Source organism: Myripristis murdjan, chromosome 23 (genome assembly GCF_902150065.1).
Source record: "Myripristis murdjan chromosome 23, fMyrMur1.1, whole genome shotgun sequence".
Lineage (NCBI taxonomy): Eukaryota > Metazoa > Chordata > Actinopteri > Holocentriformes > Holocentridae > Myripristis > Myripristis murdjan.
This window is the reverse complement of record NC_044002.1, coordinates 5,114,262-5,136,736: the sequence shown is the minus strand read 5'-3', so window position 1 is coordinate 5,136,736 and position 22,475 is coordinate 5,114,262. Positions and strand designations below refer to the sequence as shown.

The window sequence follows — 22,475 nt, the reverse complement described above, 5'->3', positions numbered from 1 at the left end:
CAGAATGCAGAAGAGAGAAAAGAAGAAAGTCTGAGGCCGGAGAGAGGAGCGAGACAGACCTTGCCGAGAGCAGGATCTTGGAGAACATTGGGCCCTAGGGTGATGGTCGATGGATCCGGTAGGGAAAACAGCAGAACAACAGCAGCAACTGGGGAAAACACAACATACAATGCAAAGTAAAAAGAAGTCAATTACATCCGACCTTTGGCCCAGAGTGAAATCTGCTCATGGCCTTAATGATTTCTGAGTCAGTAGAGGAAGTGAAGCAAATGATAGAAGAAAAACAGTGTCTGTTGGTGTGATTCTGAGTCCCAGTTCATCCTCAGGAAATTTTGTGAGTCCGATGTCCTCAGATGCAAATATGTTTCTCATCCAGGGAAGGACTTGTACCTGTTTTTCGACCAAAGCAGTCCTTGTTCTTGAACAAGCTCCATTCAGGATTCTTGGAACCAAGGTGCTAACTAGTGAACTGACTCGTTTGCACCAGTTTACAGTGGAACCATTGCGATGGAGGTATCACTGGGTCGCCTCTTCATGTACTTTTTAACTTGTTGATCATTTGGTCCCAGATTCTAATGAATCTAGCCTTTGTCAAATCCTCAGCAATTTCACGATACAGTTTATTTTTCTAGTACTCACTCTAACAGATTTGTATAGAGATGCCCAAATTGAAAGCAATAGTTTTGTCTCTTCAGCAGACCACTGCATGCTTTTCGAATTCTCCATCATCTCCATCTTCCCTGTAGAATAAAGTAGTTCCACTCTTGTTGTTGTCACGGTTCCCACTGCAGGTCCTACAAGTTTTTGGTTCCAGCTGAGAAGTAACTTTAAGGGTTCAAAGCAATTTATTTTTGGTTGAAATTCTCCGAATGGTTTGAATTTTGGTTCATAAACAGGAATGGAACCAGTTTGTTGTTGGTCGAAAAGGTCTATGTGTGTAGAAAAGGCTGAACTTGAAACGTAGTAGTGTGACAATGAAATACTACAATGGAAAGTAAGGATGTGGAAGACCAACGACCTGAGTTTGATTCCCATGTAGTGCCCAGAAATGTTATCCTTTAAGTTCTAATAATGAGCAAAAGCCAAAAACCTGAAACCTAGTCGTAACCAAAGTTGCTTTACTTAGACATGACAGACAGGTGAAAACAGCCTGTCCAGTCATGCTACCGTCACATAATTCATTTGGTGGTGGAGAAACACGATCTTTGCATAATTCATGTCCATGACACTTAATCAGCACCCTGGAGTTTGTGAGTCATTTCATTACTTCTTTTTTTTTTTTTTTTTCTCCATGGTTGAATTTTATCTTGTAGCTTTTATCATAATTATGGAGAGTGTAGATCAAGTGAAACTTGACAGAAGTCTATTTGGAAGCCATATCTAAAGGAATAAAGTCACATCAGGGAAGCACTTAGGACCAATGCTCCCTCTGAGATGATAGTTTGGTGAGTTATATCTAATAATTAATTGTATTGACCAAGTAATAGTATCTAGCCAGTCGACTTTGTCCCTAAAATTTGGTCAACATGAGCAGGATTGGAGGCTCCTTAGGACCTGACTTAACTTTCTGATGTTGTCATCTGAGGCCTCTGCAAGTAATGTCAGGTCAGCTCCCCCCACTAATGCATATGTTCCAAGCATAAGTTGAACATGGCCATTCATTATCAGTGCACATCACATGAACACTCAAACTCCAAGGACAAAACATACATCTGGCTGCTCTCTCTGGCCCTAATGAATGTATATAAGGCTTCATTGTAAAAGGGAGGGCAACAGGTCAATGTCTGTCTTCTGCATTCCTCAGTATTGACATGTACAACATGTATGGAATATGAATTGGTCCGGCTCCCTCACTGCTTTTGCTTGTTAGATATAGTAATGCAGTCATCTGGATGACAGAATTATAAAGGAATCATCAGTGATATATACTTCTGTTTTGCAGCATTCTTTCACTGATTGGTATAACACAATGATTCAGCCTGTAAGTTAATATATTTTCCACTCTAAACATTCAGTATCTTGTATAGCCCTTTCCTGGGAAAAATCTTCTCTTGCACAGGAAATATGTGTTGTACATTTCCAGTTTGTTTGCAATAAATAGGAGAACCGGCATGAGCAGTGATGGCCGCCGTGGTGGAAAGGACAGACAAAAAAAATATAAAAAGAAACTCAAACCTCTTCAACAGAAAATCGGAGGAAGAGGAGAAAAGACGTTGTAGTGCTGGACACATATGCCAGAAATGACCAAAGAAGAGGACAAAATAAAATAAAATGCAATAGAGAGGAGGAAAAACAAGTTTCACAAAAAAGGCATTTTATTCCCACATATATTTTGGAAAAACCCTCCACATATACATGCTACACATGCTAAAAAAAAAACACCTGCTACCCCATTTGCATATTTAAAATGTCTCATTGTTGTTTCCATAAGCTCTTCTGTTGAACATGAAAACAATGAAAATCCAAGTATGTTAATGTTTTATTAATTAGGTGACGCATTGTGTTTGGCCAACAGGAGGTATGGATTTGTAAAGAATTTCAAGCAAATGAGGAGATTTCATTGCATTGTGTGTTTTGCTTTGGGTGTGTGGGTGTGTGCGTGTACGTGTGTATTTGCTATGAGTACATGAGAACATGCATACCAGCATTACCATGTGGTACTTGCTTAAAATCCAACGCATTTTCACCGCCACAGCTGAGAAGCCTGCACATGGCGAGACAGGTGTTTGCAAGCCTTTGGCAAACACACACACCCACATACACACACATATACACACATGCAAGTCCTCCTATCATTGCTCCTGTCATCCAACCTCTGAAATGACGATTATCATTAATGTCTTATATCTTGTGATAATAGTCAGCGCTGTCAGCCTCCACCTGCTTTCTACTGTAGAATTAGAGGCGGGATAATGGAATATTTGTAGCTTTTTATGCAGCGGCTACGTTCACACTGCAGCTGGGTGTCCTACTTTTGATTTCTTTTCCCAGTCACTTGTGACACACATCTGATGTTGCCTAATAGGAGAAAATAGGAACAAGCCGCACGGAGTCACATTTTTTCAATTCTGATCTGGACCGCATGGATATAAACTCGGATCCCCAGGCATGCAAATTACACACGACTTGCATTCGAACGCTCCAGTCAGAACTTGTCAGCATTGCCATGACAATAACTAAATCTTATGTCATTCAGCTGAGGCAATTGTCAGAATTTTGGCACGGCGGCAGCGCGGCTGAGCCAGCATTAGCATGGAAAACAACGAGACACAACACTAGAAAGGGAACCAAACAGCCGACTTGATTGGTGTTTTGGGAGATGCCTCAAATCAGCCGAAACTGGAAGGCATATGCCGTAGCTGAAACGGGCTGTACTCTGTCATTTGATATTGGTATGGGATTTGTGTGGTCCTAGAACTGATAAAAAAATCAAAAAAATCAGCTGTGAGCAGCAATTCAGAATCGAGGATAAAAGCCTGCAGTGTGAATGGGGCCAAAGTGGCACAGTGGCTGGTTATATAATGTCCCATATAACCCCCATTCTGTGTGGGGTCAGGTGTGGTGGAACAAGCAGCACAGTCCCCTCTTCAGGGACACTGCGAGCCCTGAGGCACTGTTGTAGGATCAGCCTTTCCCACCCATAACCTGACTTCAGTCCTTACAAGTAAACAGGCAAGCTGACCCCCAAGCAGAGCCCCGGGCCACGTCCCGCCCACGCCACACACTTATCCCGCTGTATGTGCGCATACTGAGCACATTCCACGTTTTTTTTTTTTTTTTTTTTTTTTTTCCCATTGACCCAGATACTCATATTCTTCCCCTAGAGAGCTGCCTCTCTCAGCCTAAGAGAGGCTCATTATTTTACTGGAGTGCCTCCCTCTTTTCTCCTATGGAGAGAGGAAGTGGAGCAAACTGGTAGATGGGCTACACAGGGGTGCATTCAAACCCACTTCGGTTCCATGGGGAAGCATACTGGATCCACACAATTAACGTGGCGTAAAATAGAGTCAGCGAATTTGCAGCAAATTATGGACAGGTTCATTATTACCGGGCTATTCCCGTGCGTAATTGCATCACCAAATTTGCCCAACTCTTTTGATTGTAAATCATCTAACCGGCCACGCTTTTATTAAGTCACTACACTGAAGTATGTGTGTTGTTAAAGAGAGAAAGGAGGGAAAACAATCATATAGTAGTCTCCAATTAGTCATACACTGAATGACATTTCTGCAAAATTCTTTATTGATTATATGAGTATCAATGGCTCAATTATAATTTGCTTTCGTCAGAAGGAGAATCGAGTACATTGACATTAGCACTGGTGAGAGAGTAGATGGATGTCAGCTGATGCAATGTCTCAACCTAAATGAGTCCAAATTTGATTTTCTAATTTTTAACATTACGAAGGAGAGTAAAAATGAAGCAAGAAAAATGCCAGGAATCTACTCAGAAGCCGTCTAAAGACAAAAATATACATCAGGAGAGCATGCAGGACCGCAGCTCCATCTGTGCTGATAGCTTGGTGACTCACATCTAATATTTTTACTGAATAGTAATATCTTGTCAATCACTGCTCCACTTTGTCCCTGGAATTTTAATGGCTATAAGCAGCTTCTGCTAAGTTTAGATGGTGACTGATATTGGATGCAGGGAGTTTGCCATAGCTTAAGGTTTAGTGATTTGACATCCTTGAGTGAGCACCTAGAAATGAAATTTCCTCCCCCCAAGACGGTGGTATGGTTAGAGGCTGCTCTGCAAAATTGTCAGTACAATAGTTGGTACAATTTTATCCTAACATTATTAAAAAAATTAAAGATATTGATGCTGCCTTCAACCCTTCCTTTAAAGGTGCACTGTGCAAAACTGAAGGTCAGTTAAAGCGAGAAACCTAGACTGGGATTAGCAGTGGAATGAGCTTTTATTTGATAGTTGGGTCTACATGGTCCTCATTGTCAGCTGACAAAAATTATACATTTGTTCCACTTTTTTTCTTTGGACCATTAAATCTAAAGGAAGACCTCATTTCCTCAAAAACAAGTATCTCTGTTTTTATTAATTTCTAGCAGACTAATGCATAGGAAACATAGCTTTTGCAACAAAATTTTGGATTTGGATTCAGAAAGGTGTTTTTTTTTTTTTTTTTTTTTTTGTCTTAGGAAAGGCATTTATCTGTTTTTGCAAATAAACTCTGCAAATGGTCAAACCTATTTATTGTAATATTTATTTAATATAGTGCACCTTTAAATATGTGGGTTAAGGACAGCATCAGTATGTTTAATTTGCCCAATGATGTTCAGATAAAAAAAAAAAGAAAAAAGAAAAGAAAAAACATCAGTATTGAGTTCGGTTTGGCTTCTAAAGGATGAAGATGCCTAGTGGTTAAAAGCATGTTTCTTATGATACCGAATTGATGACACCGTATGGTTATGGATATGCGCTGGTTTTAAGATGTTTACTGGTTATGAATAAGTGATGATGTATGATGTATAGATATGTATTGGTTAGAGACATGCCTGGTTGAAGATGGCTAATGGTTAAGGCTAAGTAATGGTTAAAGATCAGCTGCAGCGCTGTGCGCCACGCCTCCCCGACTCAGCACCTGGTTCCCCAACAGTCCGACAGTTGCGCTGTTGCAGAGCGGATTTTCAGACAGGACTGGTGGACGAAAACCAAGGGGAAAAGCGAATGGGGGAGAGGAAGAGGAGAATGTGACAACTGCTGGATGCGGACAGAGTGTGTGTGGCTGGCTATACCGCCTTTGGGGAGGCCTCGGCTCTTGCACCTGTCCCTCTCCGTCTCCGCGGCCAGGCGCAGTTTGGGCGAGAGCGACGCTCCTTTATTTATCAGGCAGAGCGCACAGCGGCGGAGGCGCACACACATACACACACACTCACACACACACATACTGTACACATACACACACAGGGCAGGCAGGCAACATGACTTCATCCTACAATCTGGATTTTCTGCCCGATATGATGGTGGAGAGCCGCCTGCTTGTTCCAGGAGACAGAATGTGAGTCATTTTGGCTTCTCTTTCCCTTTTTTCGCCTCATGATTTCTTTCTTTCTTTTTTTTTTATCATCCTGAAAAGCAGCTGTCCGATGTGGAAATGTTGGTCCGCTTGTGGATATGTGACTGGAATCGGGGTCAGAATTAACGCTATAGTCGGCGTGGCTGTAGCTCTGTGTTATTGTATTAGTTATGGTTTGTTGTTATTAATATCCGTCGATAAATTATACGGGGATCGGAGAAACAGGAGCGCCCGGGGCTGTTATCAGCTAAAGACAGGATGGTGATGAATGAACGCCATTACGGGGAATTAATGCTATCGCCGTGAATAAACCTAGTCTTTATGAAGCTCTTTTATCGGGCGGCGTCAAATTGTTGTAACCCGTCAAGTCGACTCTTCCAGCATTTAGAGCATCGGCTTCCCGTTTTGCTCCGCGGAATGGATGAGGGGAAGTTGCTTTTGATTTGCGGCAGCCGCCCATTATAATTTCCCCGGCTCTCGCTGGGCTGTGAGCGGTGGTTTGGGGACTATACTGTACAGTATGGGAGCGCACCACGCTGAGACATACAAAGACAGAGTCGAGTCGATCTCTCCATTCTCTCCCTGCCGACAAAAATGTATGGGAGGGAGGAGGAGGAGGAGGGAGGGGGGTGAGTCTCAGTCATATGAGACTGATTTAACTCCGCCAAAGCCCCTTCTGTTTGTCATTTCGCCCCCTCGTCGCCTATCCGCCCCCCCTCCCCACTTTTGACACTTGGGCGATATGAAATGCCACGGATCGGCCCGGCTGCGGTCGCAACGCTGCGAAGCTTTTTTGCGAAAAATTCTAATTTAATGTGAGTGGGCAGGGGGAGAAACAACACAGGGGCTTGTTGAAGCCCTGCAGGAATGCATGGATGACTGGTGTCCCGTGTGTTCCAATTGGATTTGCGGCGCATAATTCACTTAAAGTCCGGAATTCCTTGAACGGGAACAAAGGGAGGTTTTCATCCCGGCATCATGATCATGCTCTGGGTGTTTTTTTCCTCCCTCTTCTTCGTTCCCAGTGCATGTCCCACTTACGTCCCCTCGGCTCACAGCGCTTAGTTGTTGATGGGCCGTGTTCCAGTGGTGAAAATATCTACTGTGCTTCTTCCATCTTTTTATAAAGCTCTGCCCTTTCATAGCCTACACATGCAGTGCCTACAGTGTGTCAGGATGCTGCATTTAACCCGGCTGACACATCCTACCAAAGGACAGCACAGGCTACACATAATAAGAGTGTGCATGTGCGTGTTTCCCTAACGAAAGACAGCTGCAGGCTAATCCTATCGTACATTTTAGGATAGGATGCTGTACAAATATCATAGGAGAACTTCAAAAATATCATGAAGAAATTGCGTCACAGAAAATGCAATTGGAATATAAACGCTTATTGGAATATTTTAATGATACCAATAAAGTACTGAGGTTACTATAAACTCACTCGAGAACCATAGATAACTTATAAGTCTATAATATTATAGGAATATCATAGTGACACTATAGGAGATCAAAAATATCATATAGAACTGCAGACTCTATTAGTCACAATATTACTTATAGGAATATTATAGTGGTACCATAGTGGTACAAAGGTCACTTGAGTACCATAGACAAACCAGTCCTAACTGGAATATTATAGGAATATCATAGTGATACCATGGGAGACAACATCATATGGTACTGTAAACACTGTTAGTGACAGTAAAGGATTATAATAGTGATACCATAGGAGGCCAAAAATACCAAGTTTTTCTTTATTTGTTTTGAGGTTTATAATTTTCTGTAGAATTGAGACTGTACCTGCAGGAATCAAAGAATCACTGATGACTGCTGTTTCTGCTGCAGTGATATGAGGCCGGGCCATGGACTTTAGCCCCCCGAGCCTCCCTCCATTGACTCTCCACGTAGTCTATTATCCAGATGCCAGTGCCACAAGACGGCCTCCTCATTAATCAGTGTCGTCGGCTCTGACGGCATGGGCCCGGGGGGGTGGAGAAGGAAGCCGTCATACTTCCAGTTACCCTCGCCTCTCCTCCTCTGATGGGTCTCAGTCTTGCATCGCCACTTGAGGGTATATCTGCCCCGGAATGAAGAATTCATGAATAATGTGCGCGCTGAACATTAGGTAGGCCTCTCCGTGCCCTCGTTCTCATCCAGCCGGTGAGGAGGCGGACAGGTTGAACCAGATAGCGGTTATGGAGATGACACTTTCTATTTACGCCAACACGCCTCTCAAGCCTGGCTATTTAGCTCACAAGAGGTGCTCTTCGTGGTCTTCTTTTGATTTACTTATTCGTGGATGTTTAACGACACTATTCCCAATGGCAGCGTTAGAATTTGCATTCATGCTACCACTCCTACTCTCTTCCATGGGTTATTCCCTTTGTTTTCCACTGAAATGCCCCTCTTTCTCTCTCTGTCTCTCTTCCTGAATGTCAGATCCCTCATGAGTGTGGTGAACCGCTCGGGTTCAGGTCGTTCTGCGGTCAGGGATTGGACCTATTCCATTTTTGGTCCTTCCTGTAGCGACTATCCCATTGTTGCTATCCCACAGGCCAACAGCCTTGACAGCACCAGACTTGAAAAATATTAGCTGGCACCATATGAGAACCGAGTGGAGCAAACACAGTCTAATCTCTTCTTATCAAGTTTTATCAGGACTGTAAACACGAAAAAGGGCTAAGTGAGAGAATCAAGAAAAATGGAGCAGGGCCTCTTGCCCTCTACTTTCCACTCTCAAGTTCTAATGCCTATATGGTGGTCTCTGTCTCTGGGAAATGTGTGACCCCCTCACCTCCCATGAGTCTGTCTGTTGAATCCCCATCTGGTAGGAAACTGTAAGGGTCTTCAGGGTCCATCACACTCCTAAGCTGCAGGAGGAGGTCTTAATAATGGGAAGGCAGTGCATTACTGAAGCTTCCTTTGCTTGATTACCACCAAGCATAGATGAAAATTCACACTGATCTCTGGGAAGGGGTCTGCTTCGCACCAAGCATGTCTCTAAATCCAAGAAACAAGGAACACTACTTGGAAATCCTGCCTGAACAGATATTCTATGCAAGAGAGAGTCGCAAATATGCTTGAAAATGGCACGTTCTTGCCAAGAGTGCCACTACTGGCGCAGATGTCACATGCTTCCTTTAGAGGGAAAGTGTGTGTATGACCACTGATGGCCTTTTCCACCCATACTATCTCCTCACTTCCTGCTTCCTGAACTCACCCCCCACCCCCACCTCATCCCATGCCTGAAAACACACAAATCATTAACCCAACAGCTGAAAGGGCCCTGTGACAGAGAACATGGGCTCACATGAGAAATATGTTGAGGAGGGGTCAGAGCACAGGGTTCTGGGGAGGGGGGCAGCTGGGGTTCAACTGATATAGGTTGTATAAGCTAATACCATTACAAATATTTGTGTTCCTTGCAGATGCTGATAGCAAATAATAAGTTTCAAACAAACCTGGATGTATGTAACCTGTTAAATCAGGGCTTGTTTTCACCTGTTTTGCATTGTCCTATTTGAATGCATCATAACTTCTCATATCCTCTTCCCAGAACCATGAAAATTGAGTAAATTGAAGAAGAGACTTGTACTAATAAAAGTGACACCTTAAGTCACTGGATTTAATATTCTCCATCAAAACACTGGTCAGCAAATAACATATTTTTTAAAAAAATGAACTTGATTTACATTGAACTTCCATGAGTCAGCGTTTTTAAAACTTGTATTTTCTGGTTCCCACACGTCTCATCCATGTGTGTGCCAAATTTCAAGCAGATATCTACAAGCAGTTATGAACATTATCCACTGGCGTCCTTCTGTGTGCCAAATCTATCCAAAATTGCTAAAATATGCTTTACAACATTAAAACAAATCATCAGCTTTTAACAGGTTAACCTTTTCAAATCCACCGTCCCAGTCGGTGGGTTTATCATTGCAGTACAGCCGACTTTTGTTCAATCCACAGAAGCTTATTTTCCAATTGTGGAGGTCCCAGAGTGTCCATAGATACCAAGTATGTCATGTTGGCTTACAGGATAATGTGTAGAAAATGATGCACAAGACATGTAGATGTTTTCTGTTTGATGTAACGCTGCAGCCGTAAAACAATGGCATCTTGGCTCTGAACATATTCCAGTCAACACAAGCCTGATGTCGCTTCAAGGTGTAGCAGATGCAGAATATATATGTGCCACTGTTGTGCAATAACTTTGAAACTACTTAAGGGGAAACGTTGAAGGGAAAAATCAGAGTCCTGAGGGTTAATGTTTGCTCTTGCATTTTATTCTGTGCAGGGTGGAAAAAAAGCCTCTGCATTTAGACGGTAAAACAAATAAGAAAAATGCCTTTTCCAATTACAATAGAAGCCTTTCATATCAAACTGCAGACACACTGCATCATATTCATCATACCACAGGTGGATGACACTTTGCGCCGGATGAAATTCGATCATATTGACCGAGCGTATTGGCAAGTCCATATATCGGACTAACCCTAGAAAGAGAGAGCGATAAAGATATAAATAGAGCCAGAGAGAGAGAGAGAGAGAGGGAGAGAAGAAAAGAACAGGGGTGGAAACTGACATGGGAAGGCTGGGAGAGCAGATTTACAGGGGGAAAGGTGTGAAAGAGGAAGGAGGAGTGATGGTTTGACAGCACATGACTCCCTGGACAGACAGCTCGTCGGATTTGAATTGTGTCTTATCTGATGTGGAGATTGAGAAAAAGTAAGAGAGAGACAGAGAGAGAGGGAGAAAGAGGGAGAGAGAAAGAGAGAGAGGAGAGTTATCTCACTCTCTCCCCAGCAACAGAGAGGCCTTTTTCATTCTCATTGTTCGCGTGACACACACTCACACACACACTCTGCGATGAGAAAAATGTATCGATAGCACAGGAAGGCCTTGGTGTTTGGACTTTTTCTCTTTTTCTTTTTTTTTTCTCTTTTTTTTTTGGGCTTCATAATAGTGTTATTTAGGCGGAAAACACATATGTGTGATATACGATGTGATGGAGTCATCTTCACGCGCCACCAGCCGCGATGTTGTTTCATGTCGCTTTCTGTGCGTGTGTGTGTTTGGGTATGAATGTGTGTGTGCGTGGTGTCATAATGATGAATGTCTTGGCGCTGCTGGGGCTCAGGAGCAGTTGTCTGTGCCTGACACCGCTGTGTGTAGGTGGTGATATATCACGACCGCGTGTCTGAGGTCTGTGTGTGTGTGTGTGTGTATGGTGTGGGTGTGGCTGCAAGTGTTCTTTATGTGCATAGATATGTGATTATGTCGACAACCAGCTTCACGCCTGCGATCATATGTGTGCTTGGGCATGCATTTTTGCCTTTATATGTGTGTGTGTGTGTGTGTGTGTGTGTACTGTATAGATGCACTGGCATCTCTGTGCACAAACGCAGCATGTCTGGGTTGCAACTGGACATGCACGCTTGCTTCTTCTGCGTGTGTGTATGCGTGCATGTTTGTGTCTGTGTATGTGTGTGTGTGTGCACATGCATAGCCTCCTTTGGCCCAGCCTCTCCTCTCCTAATCTGCCGGGCTGGATTAATTAGCGCTGTAATTTGGCTGCCGTGATGATCTGCTAATGATTGACTCATTACTCTTACCTCTCTGTCAGCCGTGTTGCGTTCAGGGCCCGGCAAACTTGGCGCCGCCGCCCGTCCTCCAGACCCGTCTCTCGCTCTCGGCCTCCCGTTTCTCTCTCCTCCCTCTGTCTGACTCCCCTCGACTTCATGCCGCTTTGCTGATTTACTGATTTGACTCCTCAGGAACAGTTAGACAAGCTTGTTTAGCTTCTCGCTCGCCCGCTCTCTCTCTCTCTCTCTCTCTCCTCCTTTAAAGCTCCGCGTTCGCTTCTTGCCCGTTCGTTTGCTCTCTCTCAACTCAGCAAGTATGCATTTGTGCGTTTTACACACACACATGCTTTCCCCTATGAATTGAGCTGTGCAAAGAAGAGAGTATGATTGTGTGTGCATGTCTTTGTGTGTATGTGTGTGTGTGTGTGTGTGTTCAACAGTGTTCTATTTCCTGTGAGTATTTCATCACTTGGCCTTGAGATGAACGAAGCATGCACACACTCTGAGTACTGCGTGCACACATTGCCACCCACATAAATGAACGCAGTGCACACCGCCCACCCACCCGCCCGCACGCGCACACACACACACACACACACACACACACACACACACGCATCCACACTGTCTCCACGTTGTTCACATCATGTCCCTGGGCTGTGGTGACGGGCAGAAAAATAACTGAATCCTGAGAGACGAAGAGAACACAATGTTGCTCTCTCTCTCTCTCTCGCGCACTCTTTCTATCTCGATCTCCCTGTGTTTATGTGTATCTCCACTACGCATCCCTCTCTCTCTTCCTCTCCTTCCATCGCCGCCTCTCTCCCTCTCCTCCTCAATAGTCAGCCATTGCATTTGCAGTGTGGAGCGACATCACTCTGCCTTGCCAGAGGGAGAGCTTACCTCATGCATGTCTCAGTAGATTTTTTCTACCCCTTCTTTCCCCATCCCTCGCTTTATCCCTCCTTGGCCTGTATCTCCCTCTCCCTTTTCTCGCCGCTCTCTACACTCCCACTCGCTCGCTCTCCCACTCTCTCTCTCTCTCTCTTTCTCCATTCAACCGTGCTAAATGCTTTACCTCTGTCAACTCTTGAGTCTGAGAGGAGCTCATTATTGTGGAGAAGGAGAGGAATTTGGGATTAGGAGCAACATTCGTGGACTAAGGCTCTTGTTCGGCTAAAAGAGCCACCGGAATTATAGAGAGGGAGAGACTCTCCTGCGTTAGTCGACGGTATTATTCACTAATCACCTCTGGTCTTCATCTGGCTTCATCTTCTCCTCCCGCGTTCTGCTTCCTGTGCAGCGTGCATATGCCGGTGTTATGCATACCATTATGGGGCCGGTCTGCTGGCTACTCTGTGTGTGTGTGTGTGTGTGACTGGAGCATGTGAAGGCCGGCGCGGTGACATTAGAAGGCATAGAAACTTCAAGGCTCTGATCACATGGCAATCAGATGCCACGGAAAGGTCAGCACCACCCACTCTCAGTGCACAGAGCCACCAGCTTAGGCCCGGTGCTCTTTAACCACATGGCACCAGGGCCTAAGAGTCTGCACTGCAAAAACTCAAAATCTTACCAAGATTATGTGTCTTATTTCAAGTCAAAAATGTCTTATTACTAGTCAAAATATCTCATTACACTTAAAATAAGACATGATCACCTCAGAAGGAACTCGTTTTTAGACAGTTGTCACTCGTTTCAAGTGAAAATTTGCTTGAAACAAGTGAAAATTTGCTTGTTTCATTGGCAAAATTTGTTTCTTGTTTCTAGCTAATTTTCACTTGTTTCAAGTGAATTTTCACTTTTTCCACTGGCAAATTTTGCCAATGAAACAAGCAAATTTTCACTTGTTTCAAGTGAATTTTCACTTGAAACAAGTGAAAATTGTCTAAAAACAAGTTATTTCTGAGCTGATCATGTCTTATTTTAAGTGTAATGAGATATTTTGACTAGAAATAAGACATTTTTGACTTGAAATAAGACAAATAATCTTGGTAAGATTTTGCGTTTTTGCAGCGTGCAGGTTTTCATTCCCAACAGCTGCTGATTTCACCGATTAACATGCAACGTGAATTCCCGGTTTTGTAATTCGGTCTCCATCTTCGGTCCCTCTGTGTGTTCCTAACAAATCGGAAAATCCTGTGCGCCAGAGTATTTTTCCTGATAAAAGACCTACCCAACTCTGGCAGCGGCTATTGTGTTATATCACCGATTATTACTTATGAAAAAACCTGCAGAGTCTTTGTGGCATTTGAGATTCACTGGACTAGCCTCTGTGTATTAAGAGAGGAAGAGGAGCTCAGCTTATACTGTCCCATAATGTTCGTTCCTGGCTTAACCTTTAAAATGCGAGTACAAGCTCGTGCCACTAATAGACGTGCTATCCTTATCCCCGTCCCGGTCCTCTGTACTTCACCAGGGAGAGACTGATATATCGGTTTGCCAATAACCCAGGCCGGCTCGGGCCCCTATTTATACACCAGACGCTAGCCGGTTCGTGTCATCCACCTGCAATGTGATGGAAGTTGCTCCCTTTTTTTTTTTACTCTTCTTCAGGGGTGTCAGTCTATTAAGCCGCTTGGAAACCCGCATTCATCCGCGGGGGTTAGAGAGTCATCCGCCCAAACCTAACGGGGCGTCGAGGTCTCGCCGGCAGAGTACATACCGTACCTCATACCATAAATCTCTGTCTATTCTCTCTCTCTCTCTTTCTCAGTTTAACTCCTTTACATTTTCATCCCCCCACCTGCTTTATATGGGCACTGCAAAGCGGAACACGTGAGCGCCCACATCCACACACATACATATCCATACACAGCTTCAGAGGTGTCAGGGCTAACCTTGACTCGGACAGTGAATGCATTGTAATGCAGAGGGGAGGGCGAAGGGGCATAAACAGGATGTCAAAGAGCTGCTGCTTGTCTCCGTCTGACCTGCCTCTTTCTTCCCCGCGGAGTCCGACTCTCCCCAGTCCCTCTGTTACATGGACGTTTTTTCTTCCCTCTCTCTCTCACTCGACCACAACAGTTACTTTTTCTTCCTTTTTTTGACAAAGCCACGTTCCTTTAGTCAACAGGCGCCGGGCCCGCAGGGTTCGAGCTGCAGCTTGTTCCAGCGCGTTCCCCTGGCAAAGGGAGGGAAAAGGTGAAAAGAACACGCATTTAAATCCTAGCTGTTAACTTAGCTGTTAAGGTCAACTTAGCTTCTAAGTCATGAGAACACAGACACCAAAATCATCCATGTGCACCCACCAGATCATTTGCTCCAGTGATCCATGCGAATACTTTATTATACACTATGCTGAGTGACAGTAGGCTGCCGGCATTATTTCAGCAGCGAGAAAATGAGGACTTGTCGCAGCGCTAACGCTAAATGATCAGAAACCTCACATGATGCACAGTTTTATGTTTGAGCTTGGTGCAGATTACACTTTGAAAGACGAGGGACGAGACCACTGTCCCAGTTCCTATCTACAGAAGTCATCTCTGCAGCATGTACACCACCACCTCGCTGCTTTTTCCTTTCCATTTCGAGTGAAGGATCCATGAGCCTTCCAAGTCCATCAGGTTTAAATGAAAAAGCCACTCGGGTTCTTTTTTTTTTTTTTTTTCTCTTCACAGTTACTTTTAGCACAAGGGCAATGAGCTTGGTGCTCAGTTTTGTTATATATGCTTATTTAGTTTGAGATTGTCCTTGCAAGCTGGTGCCTTTGCAGTGAAGTCCCACAACCGAAACTGCAAAGACTCGCCTGCAACACGTCCACCAATAAATTAGGGTGTTACTGATGCTTTGTATGTAATGCTGGTAGACTTATATCACTTAACAGGCTAACATGTTAGCATGGAGCACCTGAGCTAATGATCTAATGGTCTTATTTCTAGTCAAAATGTCTCATTACACTTAAAATAAGACATGATCGCCTCAGAAATCACTCGTCTTTAGACAATTTTCACTTGTTTCAAGTGAAAATCTACAAATTTTTACTTGTTCACTTGTGTCACAAGTAAAAATTTGCTTGTTCCATTGGCAAAATTTGTTTCTTGTTTCAAGCTAATTTTCACTTGTTTCAATGAGATTTTCACTTGAAGACAAGTAATTTCTGAGCTGATCATGTCTTATTTTAAGTGTAATGAGATATTTTGACTAGAAATAAGACATTTTGACTTGAAATAAGACAAATAATCTTGGTAAGATTTTGACTTTTTGCAGTGATACCAGGGATGCATGGATGGATTTGCTATAATTAAATCATCTAGAATTGATCCCCAACAAGAGAACGTATATGAGCCGCTGTTTCTAATCCAGTGTTTCACTTTCAGCTCTGTAATATCCCCATGTACAGTGAAAGCTATTCACTACTAAATCAGCAACAACAAAAATCCTCCCATATGGGGGTCTCTGGGACAAAACCTTATCAAGTCGAGGTCCAAGGGGGCCTTCTGTTTGTCGATTTGGGGGTCTGCGACATGAAAACATTTGAGGAGTTTTATAGAGCGGAGCAAAAAGGTCCGCGAGTGGGGCACGGTGCCAGGGGTAAACTCGCCGGTAGTGATGGATGTGTGTGTTCCAGATAGTGTCGTGATCGATGGGTGAATTGTAGGGAGGGGCGTTCAGAGTTGCTGTTATTGTGTTTCAGGAAAGCTAAGGGGAGACGGGGGCAGGGGGGGGGTGCGGAGGGAGAGCTTGACGGGTTTATTGAAAAGTGTGATCTAGTGCACCGCCCCAGGACCCTTAGATGTAGTTAGAGAGGGCAGGAAAGGAGACCGAAACAGAGGAAAAGGAAGGGGGACGCGGCTGATGGATGGACGGACGGACAGAGAGGAAGCGTGCAGCGCAGGAGAGAGTCCAGAGGAAGGGAGGACGAAGGAAAGGAGACAAGGAGGGAGGAGGGGAGGTTTTTTTTTTTTTTTTTTTTTTTTTGCAGAGGTGGGAATAGATGAGTAGTTTATCTGTTGATGTTTATCTGCTGTGTCCTGAGGGCTTGTGCAGTCATAACAGTGATCTAATCTGCACCTCTGGAGGACCCTGGAGAGCACACACACACACACACACACACACACACACACACACACACACACACACACAGATTCACTACCCATGCTACCAATCATCCATTTAAACCCTCATCTATCTAGCATCCATCCAGTCCACCCAGATTTCCACTTCTTCATTTATCCTCGCCTTTATGACTCCAAATTCTTTTCACCCCCCCATCCATGCTTCTACAGCTTCCTCCCACTGTAATCCAATGGTCCTCACTTCTCCTCCCTCCTCTGCATTACGCCCCTCTTTCCCCTGTCTGTTTACCTCCTCTGGCATTAAGGTTTAGCCAATGCTGACATTTTTTTTTTAATTGTTTTGGTAGCTAATATTTTGCTTTTTACACTTGCAAGTCCCTGAAACAGTATCTAGACCATCATGTGACACTCGCACTCTCCACAAATTTTCGGTTGCAGCAGCTCCTTTAAGCGCGACGTCGTTTTCACTGCAGGTTTGACAGGCCGATGCCCTGAAAAGTGGGAAAAATGGGATAATAAAAAGCCAGTATTGGCCTGATATCACTGGCCCAATAATATATGGGTCTAATGCTACTTCTGTGCAGCCGTCCACGCCCCCCCTCCTCTGTGCTGGAAGCCACTCTCACGGCCTGCGTGCCTTGCTTATTCATTGGCATGTATGGCGCTGAGTTAGCATCACATATATGGACATATGTATGTACCCTCTGTGCCTGGGGTGTATCACATGGCAGGTGATTGTGGAGGGGGGGGGGCGAGGCGGCACGGGGAAGGGGTGGGGGTGGTGGAAGAGGCGGTGTGTAATGAGAATATCTCTGTTGCCCGGGGTAAATGAGTGGGACGGTGGAGGCACAAAGAGCATTAAAAAAATGTGTGTTTTTTGAACAGTTGCGATTCCCCCCTCGGGGAGATTGCAGTGTGTTTCCCATGTTAAGATGAAGGTTTGAGTAAACAGGCAGCCATAATAGATCAGTGGAGCATGGAGAAACCAATACTCTCTCCTCACCTTCACCCTTTTTTTCCCCCTCGTGCATTCAGAGCTAGCATGGCTAAACTGTGCCGGAGAGATGAGTTCAGCCATTTGTGATTTCTCATTGTGAGAAAGTGTGTGTGGGTATGGGCTATACTGTATGTGTGTGTGTGTGTGTGTATGTGAGAGAGAGAGGGAGAGTGCATATCAGTGTCCACAGCCTGTCTGCTAAACCAACAAGAGTGTGTTTGTGTGCTACATCTCGTGAATTGGCATAGGTGGGCATATCGGCCGCTCACACAATGAGATGATCGACAGAGGTTGGAGCATCACAAGGTGATAATGGCCTCAGTCTGCTAAAACCAGTGTCTGCCTCTCACTCCCTTCAACAGCCAAGTCTCTTTGAAAGGGAGCAAGAAAAACAGAGCGATTCTCCTCCTTCAAACACCACCGCTTCGGCGAGGGCACTGTAATTTGCCACTGAGAAGCCTAAACATGAGGCGTCTTTTGAGCCATTGATTCCTGTTGGCCTGAGCCTTTTCAGCACAGAGAGCGAACAAGCGGATAAAAAAAAAAAGAGAGAGAGAGAGGCAGAAACCATTCCCTCAGATGAAACACAAACATCTGGTGCATTTTAGGGCTTTAGCTGCCCTCGGAGAGATGTTGTAATGCCTTTGTGTGTGTGTGTGTGTGTGTGTGTGTGTGTGTGTGTGTACCGAGCATGCCCGTGAGCATGTCTGTTCATGCATGCATGTGTGTTACGGTGCGTCCAACAGCGCCTTGCTACCTAATATCCTTGCACAAGGCAGGGGAGTGGAGAACAGGCTCTCAGCCCCTATAGGAAGGAAGGGCGTCCGAGGCTGGAACTAAATTGTGTCATTCCTCCGAGCTGCTTCGGATCAAACGGACTCGATAGCTTTGGCAGAGGGAAAAACTGCAGGCACCACTGGAAAGACATTAAGTCGAGGGGGGAAAGAACCTTAAAGGACCATAACGGCAATCTCGACTATTTGGCTCATTTCCCTCAGCACAGATCTATTTTACAATGTCCCAGACCATTTCCCACTCGGGATGCTTAGCTTGTATGATCTGTGAGTGTGTATGTGTGCGTGTGTGTGTGTGTGTGTGATCAAGGACCCCCTTAAGTCAGCCTAATTTGTATAATTGAAAACCGTCTTCTGATGTGTAGTTCAAAGGTAGGGGAAGGCACTAAGATGTCACTCAGTGATACGTGAATTAAAACTTTTGCCCGTCAAGTTCAGTTCCGGCGCCAGCGCAGCGCCGGGACGACTTAAAAAAATCATCATTCAGCCAGAAAAATATGCGGATGATTCCATCCTCAAAAATATTTGTATCTGGCAGGGCCAAAGTTTTTCCAGGAGGACTGTAGAGGAGGTGTCATTTGTTTCAAACTGTTATCAGGCAAAAACCTTGGAGCGGCGGTTCGGGTTATTTTCATGTTTTAACCTCAGTTGAGAGATTACATGCTCCTCTGTGAGTTGGCAAAGTCTTGTGATCCTGTGGGTGCAGGAGAACATTCAAAACCCCATTGGATGAACTGAAAAAAAATCATCGCCGTCTCGCTAAAAAACAAGGCCATTTTTCATAGTTCCCGAAACACAGACGTTTGATAGGTACAAAGTTTTCACCCAACAACAGTGAAATGGAGGAGATCTCATTTTGGAACAAAAACTCTGTGTTTTGCTCCTACCAGGCAGAATGATTTAAACGTAACTTATCCTACAACTTGCTCCCAGTTATCAAAGCCGCCGCCTGACAGGAGCAGCGAAGCTATTTTTCAAACCAAACACAGAGACCTCATTTTTGTTTTCACATGTTATTGCTGTGGTTTTTGATGGAGTCGTCGTGCTCGTGGAATAGCTGATGCTCCGGCTGCATCGCTGTGGTCTGCAGCCGAGCGAGCTGAGGAAGGCACTGCCAAGCACGGGGCTTTGATTCCCGTTTGGGCCGTCCATGTTAAATAACAAAAAAGCTACCGTGTGGTGCTTTGAATAAAAGCTGCCATATGGCTAGGTTTGCCAGATATTATGATCACAGTTATTATTTTATAATTATTATTCAGGATCATTTGAGGAGCAGAATTATTCTACTTTTAATGGGCCATTTAGTAAAAAAATATCATTTTCATAAGCAGTCGGTATATTTAAAACAGGAAAACAATGCCATATGTACCTGATGTATTTAAATTTGCAATATTAATGTTAAAAAAAATATATTATGACTTTTAGAATGGCTGCTGTTCCCCTCTATAACATGTTGACTGCACTGAAACCAAAGCAGCCAAAGTGAATATGAAATGAATTTCTAGATGGCCAATTATAAGTGCTCATGCTTAAAATCCCTGTTTTAACTTCTGATTTGTGTCTCCATCTTTGTTGCTAAGTGCTCATCCTTCACTGCACTTTCCCAGAAATCACCTGTCAATCAAACATTAGGTCCAGCCCCAGTTCCTCTCCTAAACAAATCAGAAACCGCAAAACACAGCGAGGGCTTCGAGTAAAAGCAGCTGTAAAAGTGTTCTTGAGCTGAATATAGGTTGAATTACTAATGTGGCATATCAATCAGCTGCAGAGACCAGCAAAACCGGCATTTATTTATGCGATTATGCTGCAGATTATCACATTAACTGTGGAATTTAAAACCACGGTGCATGATTATACACAATTAAATACATTTCCAAACCAGTTGGGATTCATTCGCAAGTGGCCGGTAATGCCTTGGAAAATCTGTCTGAGAAGTCAGCGGTTTTAAAATCAGTATACTGGGTAACCACAGTGAGTTAGCAAGTATATTGTCGGGATTAGAGTGAGCTGTTCTAGGAAAACAGAGAATGTCCAAAGTAGGGCCAGTGTTTCTTAAAGGTCCATTCTTCTAAATTTTCATTATGTAATCATTATTACAGACGGATTACACTGGAATCACCATCTAGAGGATTTGCAAAACATGATTCCAAGGCTTTTTGAACGATGACCAAGCCTTTGTGTGTGTGTGTGTGTGTGTGAGTGTGTGTGTATTTGTGTATGTGTGTATGTGTGAGTGCGCGGCCTCTGGGCACATTGTGATGCCGATTTGGACGGCTGCCCTCATTCTGATGTCCCTATCGACCCTGGCCTACATGGCTGAGTACAGGCCTGTTTCCTAGCGCAGGTCGATACAGACGCAGTGCTGAGGGGACAGCCCGAGGCTTACACACACACACACACACACACACACACACACAGATGCTGGCACTTAAAACCCTTACGATTACGGGAACACAATCATATCCCCATGTTCAAGCAATTTACATGTTCCTACACACCAGCAGAGTGGACGAGGGATTAATCCGGGTGGGAGTGTGTTACTCCATGTTCTGACTGGATTTCCAGATTAGTGCCTTTTAATCCAGCCCAGTGATAGAGTCAGTTATTAGGGTTGGACTGATACTGCGTGAAGGCCGATAGCCAATGCCAATAATGTTGGACTGAAACTCACATGAGTTGACATTAGTATTGAAAAGCAGTGTCTTCCAATCTGAGCATTTCCAGTAGTCACATTTCTCCATAATTAAATTTTTCCAGGGTGGGAAAAACCTCGGAAACACCATTTAGACCATCACAGGCCATTAAAACTCTCCAGGATGATCATAACAGTAAACATAATAATTCATGTTTCTCATTAGAATCAGTTCTGTTTAAGAGCTTCCCATAAAAAAAGCAGTGTTGTATGGTTCAATATCTAAAATCAATTTGTAAATGAGTCCAACATCATCATATCCCATCACATCTAAAGTAGACGGCAGTGACCGGCTGATATCTGATTTTTAATAAATATCCAATATCAGCCCCCCTCTTGTTGATTTACCTTTTTCAGTATGGGGGGGACAACACGTACAGTACATGAGGCTTTGTGAATGCCTCTGCCCAGCCCGGGAAGAATAAGCTTCAGACTTATAAAGATTAAAGGGAAGCTTGTATCTCTATTCTTCCTCTTTTTCCTACTTTCTTATCCTCTGTAGACTCTCTCCTTCCCCCCGTTCTCTCGCCTCACCCTAACAGCCAGAGCAGTTATTATTGCTTAAAGTACTGCACTTGCTGACAGGGAGGTTCGAGGTTATGCGTGGGTCTGTGCGTGTGTGTGTGTGTGTGTGTGTGCATGCTGTAAAACACTGGTCTGATGGCTCCCTTGGGTATCTCAGAAGCTGCAGCCGCTTCTCTAAAGTTCAAGCAATTACATTTGCCGACCGGGTGCCATTTGCCAAACAGTCTCTGGCTGTGTGTGTGTGTGTGTGTGTGTGTTTGTGGTTGTTTGTGTGTGTGTGTGTGTGTGTAGATGCTTGCATGTATTTATATGGGCCGTCTGTGTTTGTGCATTATGTGTGCATATGTGCATGCGTGTGTTTCGAAGGCCACATACCCTAATGGTAAGTGTTGTGAGTCATGTACAGTATGCACAGCTACACGAGGGTGACTCATTTTTTTTGTTATTCTTGTCTTGTTCTCTTGCGCAGCAAACGGAATAAATATGACAGTATGCAATAATCAATAATAGAAATACAGGCTGCGCACGCCCACCTCATTTAGCTTGATACAAGTGCTTTTTTTCAGCTCCAGTGCAGGGTACTGGTGAGCACAATATGTAAAGTAAAATACAATAACTAAAGATGGATGAAGGGGAATGGCCAAGTAGAGCAGGCTGGGTTCAGTCTATATGCAGAAAAATCACCCATAATATCAGATTCTCAATAGAAATAATGTAGGAGTGTGTGTGTACTGAAGCTAGTCTTAGAGTGGTGTGTTTGGCATGCTGCAGTAGATATGTACATGACTAGAATGTGTGTGAGCAGTGGAGGAGGGTTTGTGTTCGGC

The 22,475-nt window shown here is 44.1% G+C and overlaps 1 protein-coding gene across 11 annotated transcripts in view; it reads left to right on the top strand.

The window, feature by feature from the left end:
- Window positions 1–22,475, top strand: part of celf2 (cugbp, Elav-like family member 2) — a 188,734-nt gene that overhangs the window by 69,726 nt on the left and 96,533 nt on the right. For 2 of the 11 annotated variants that reach the window (XM_030045564.1, XM_030045563.1), the window contains exon 1: window positions 5,692–6,016. The exons of the other annotated variants lie outside the window; for them this stretch is intronic. In XM_030045564.1, the coding sequence (XP_029901424.1) occupies window positions 5,940–6,016 (77 nt within the window). In that variant the 5' untranslated portion in view covers window positions 5,692–5,939. Of the gene's footprint in view, window positions 1–5,691; window positions 6,017–22,475 lie in introns of those variants that run through there. 11 annotated transcript variants of the gene reach the window in all.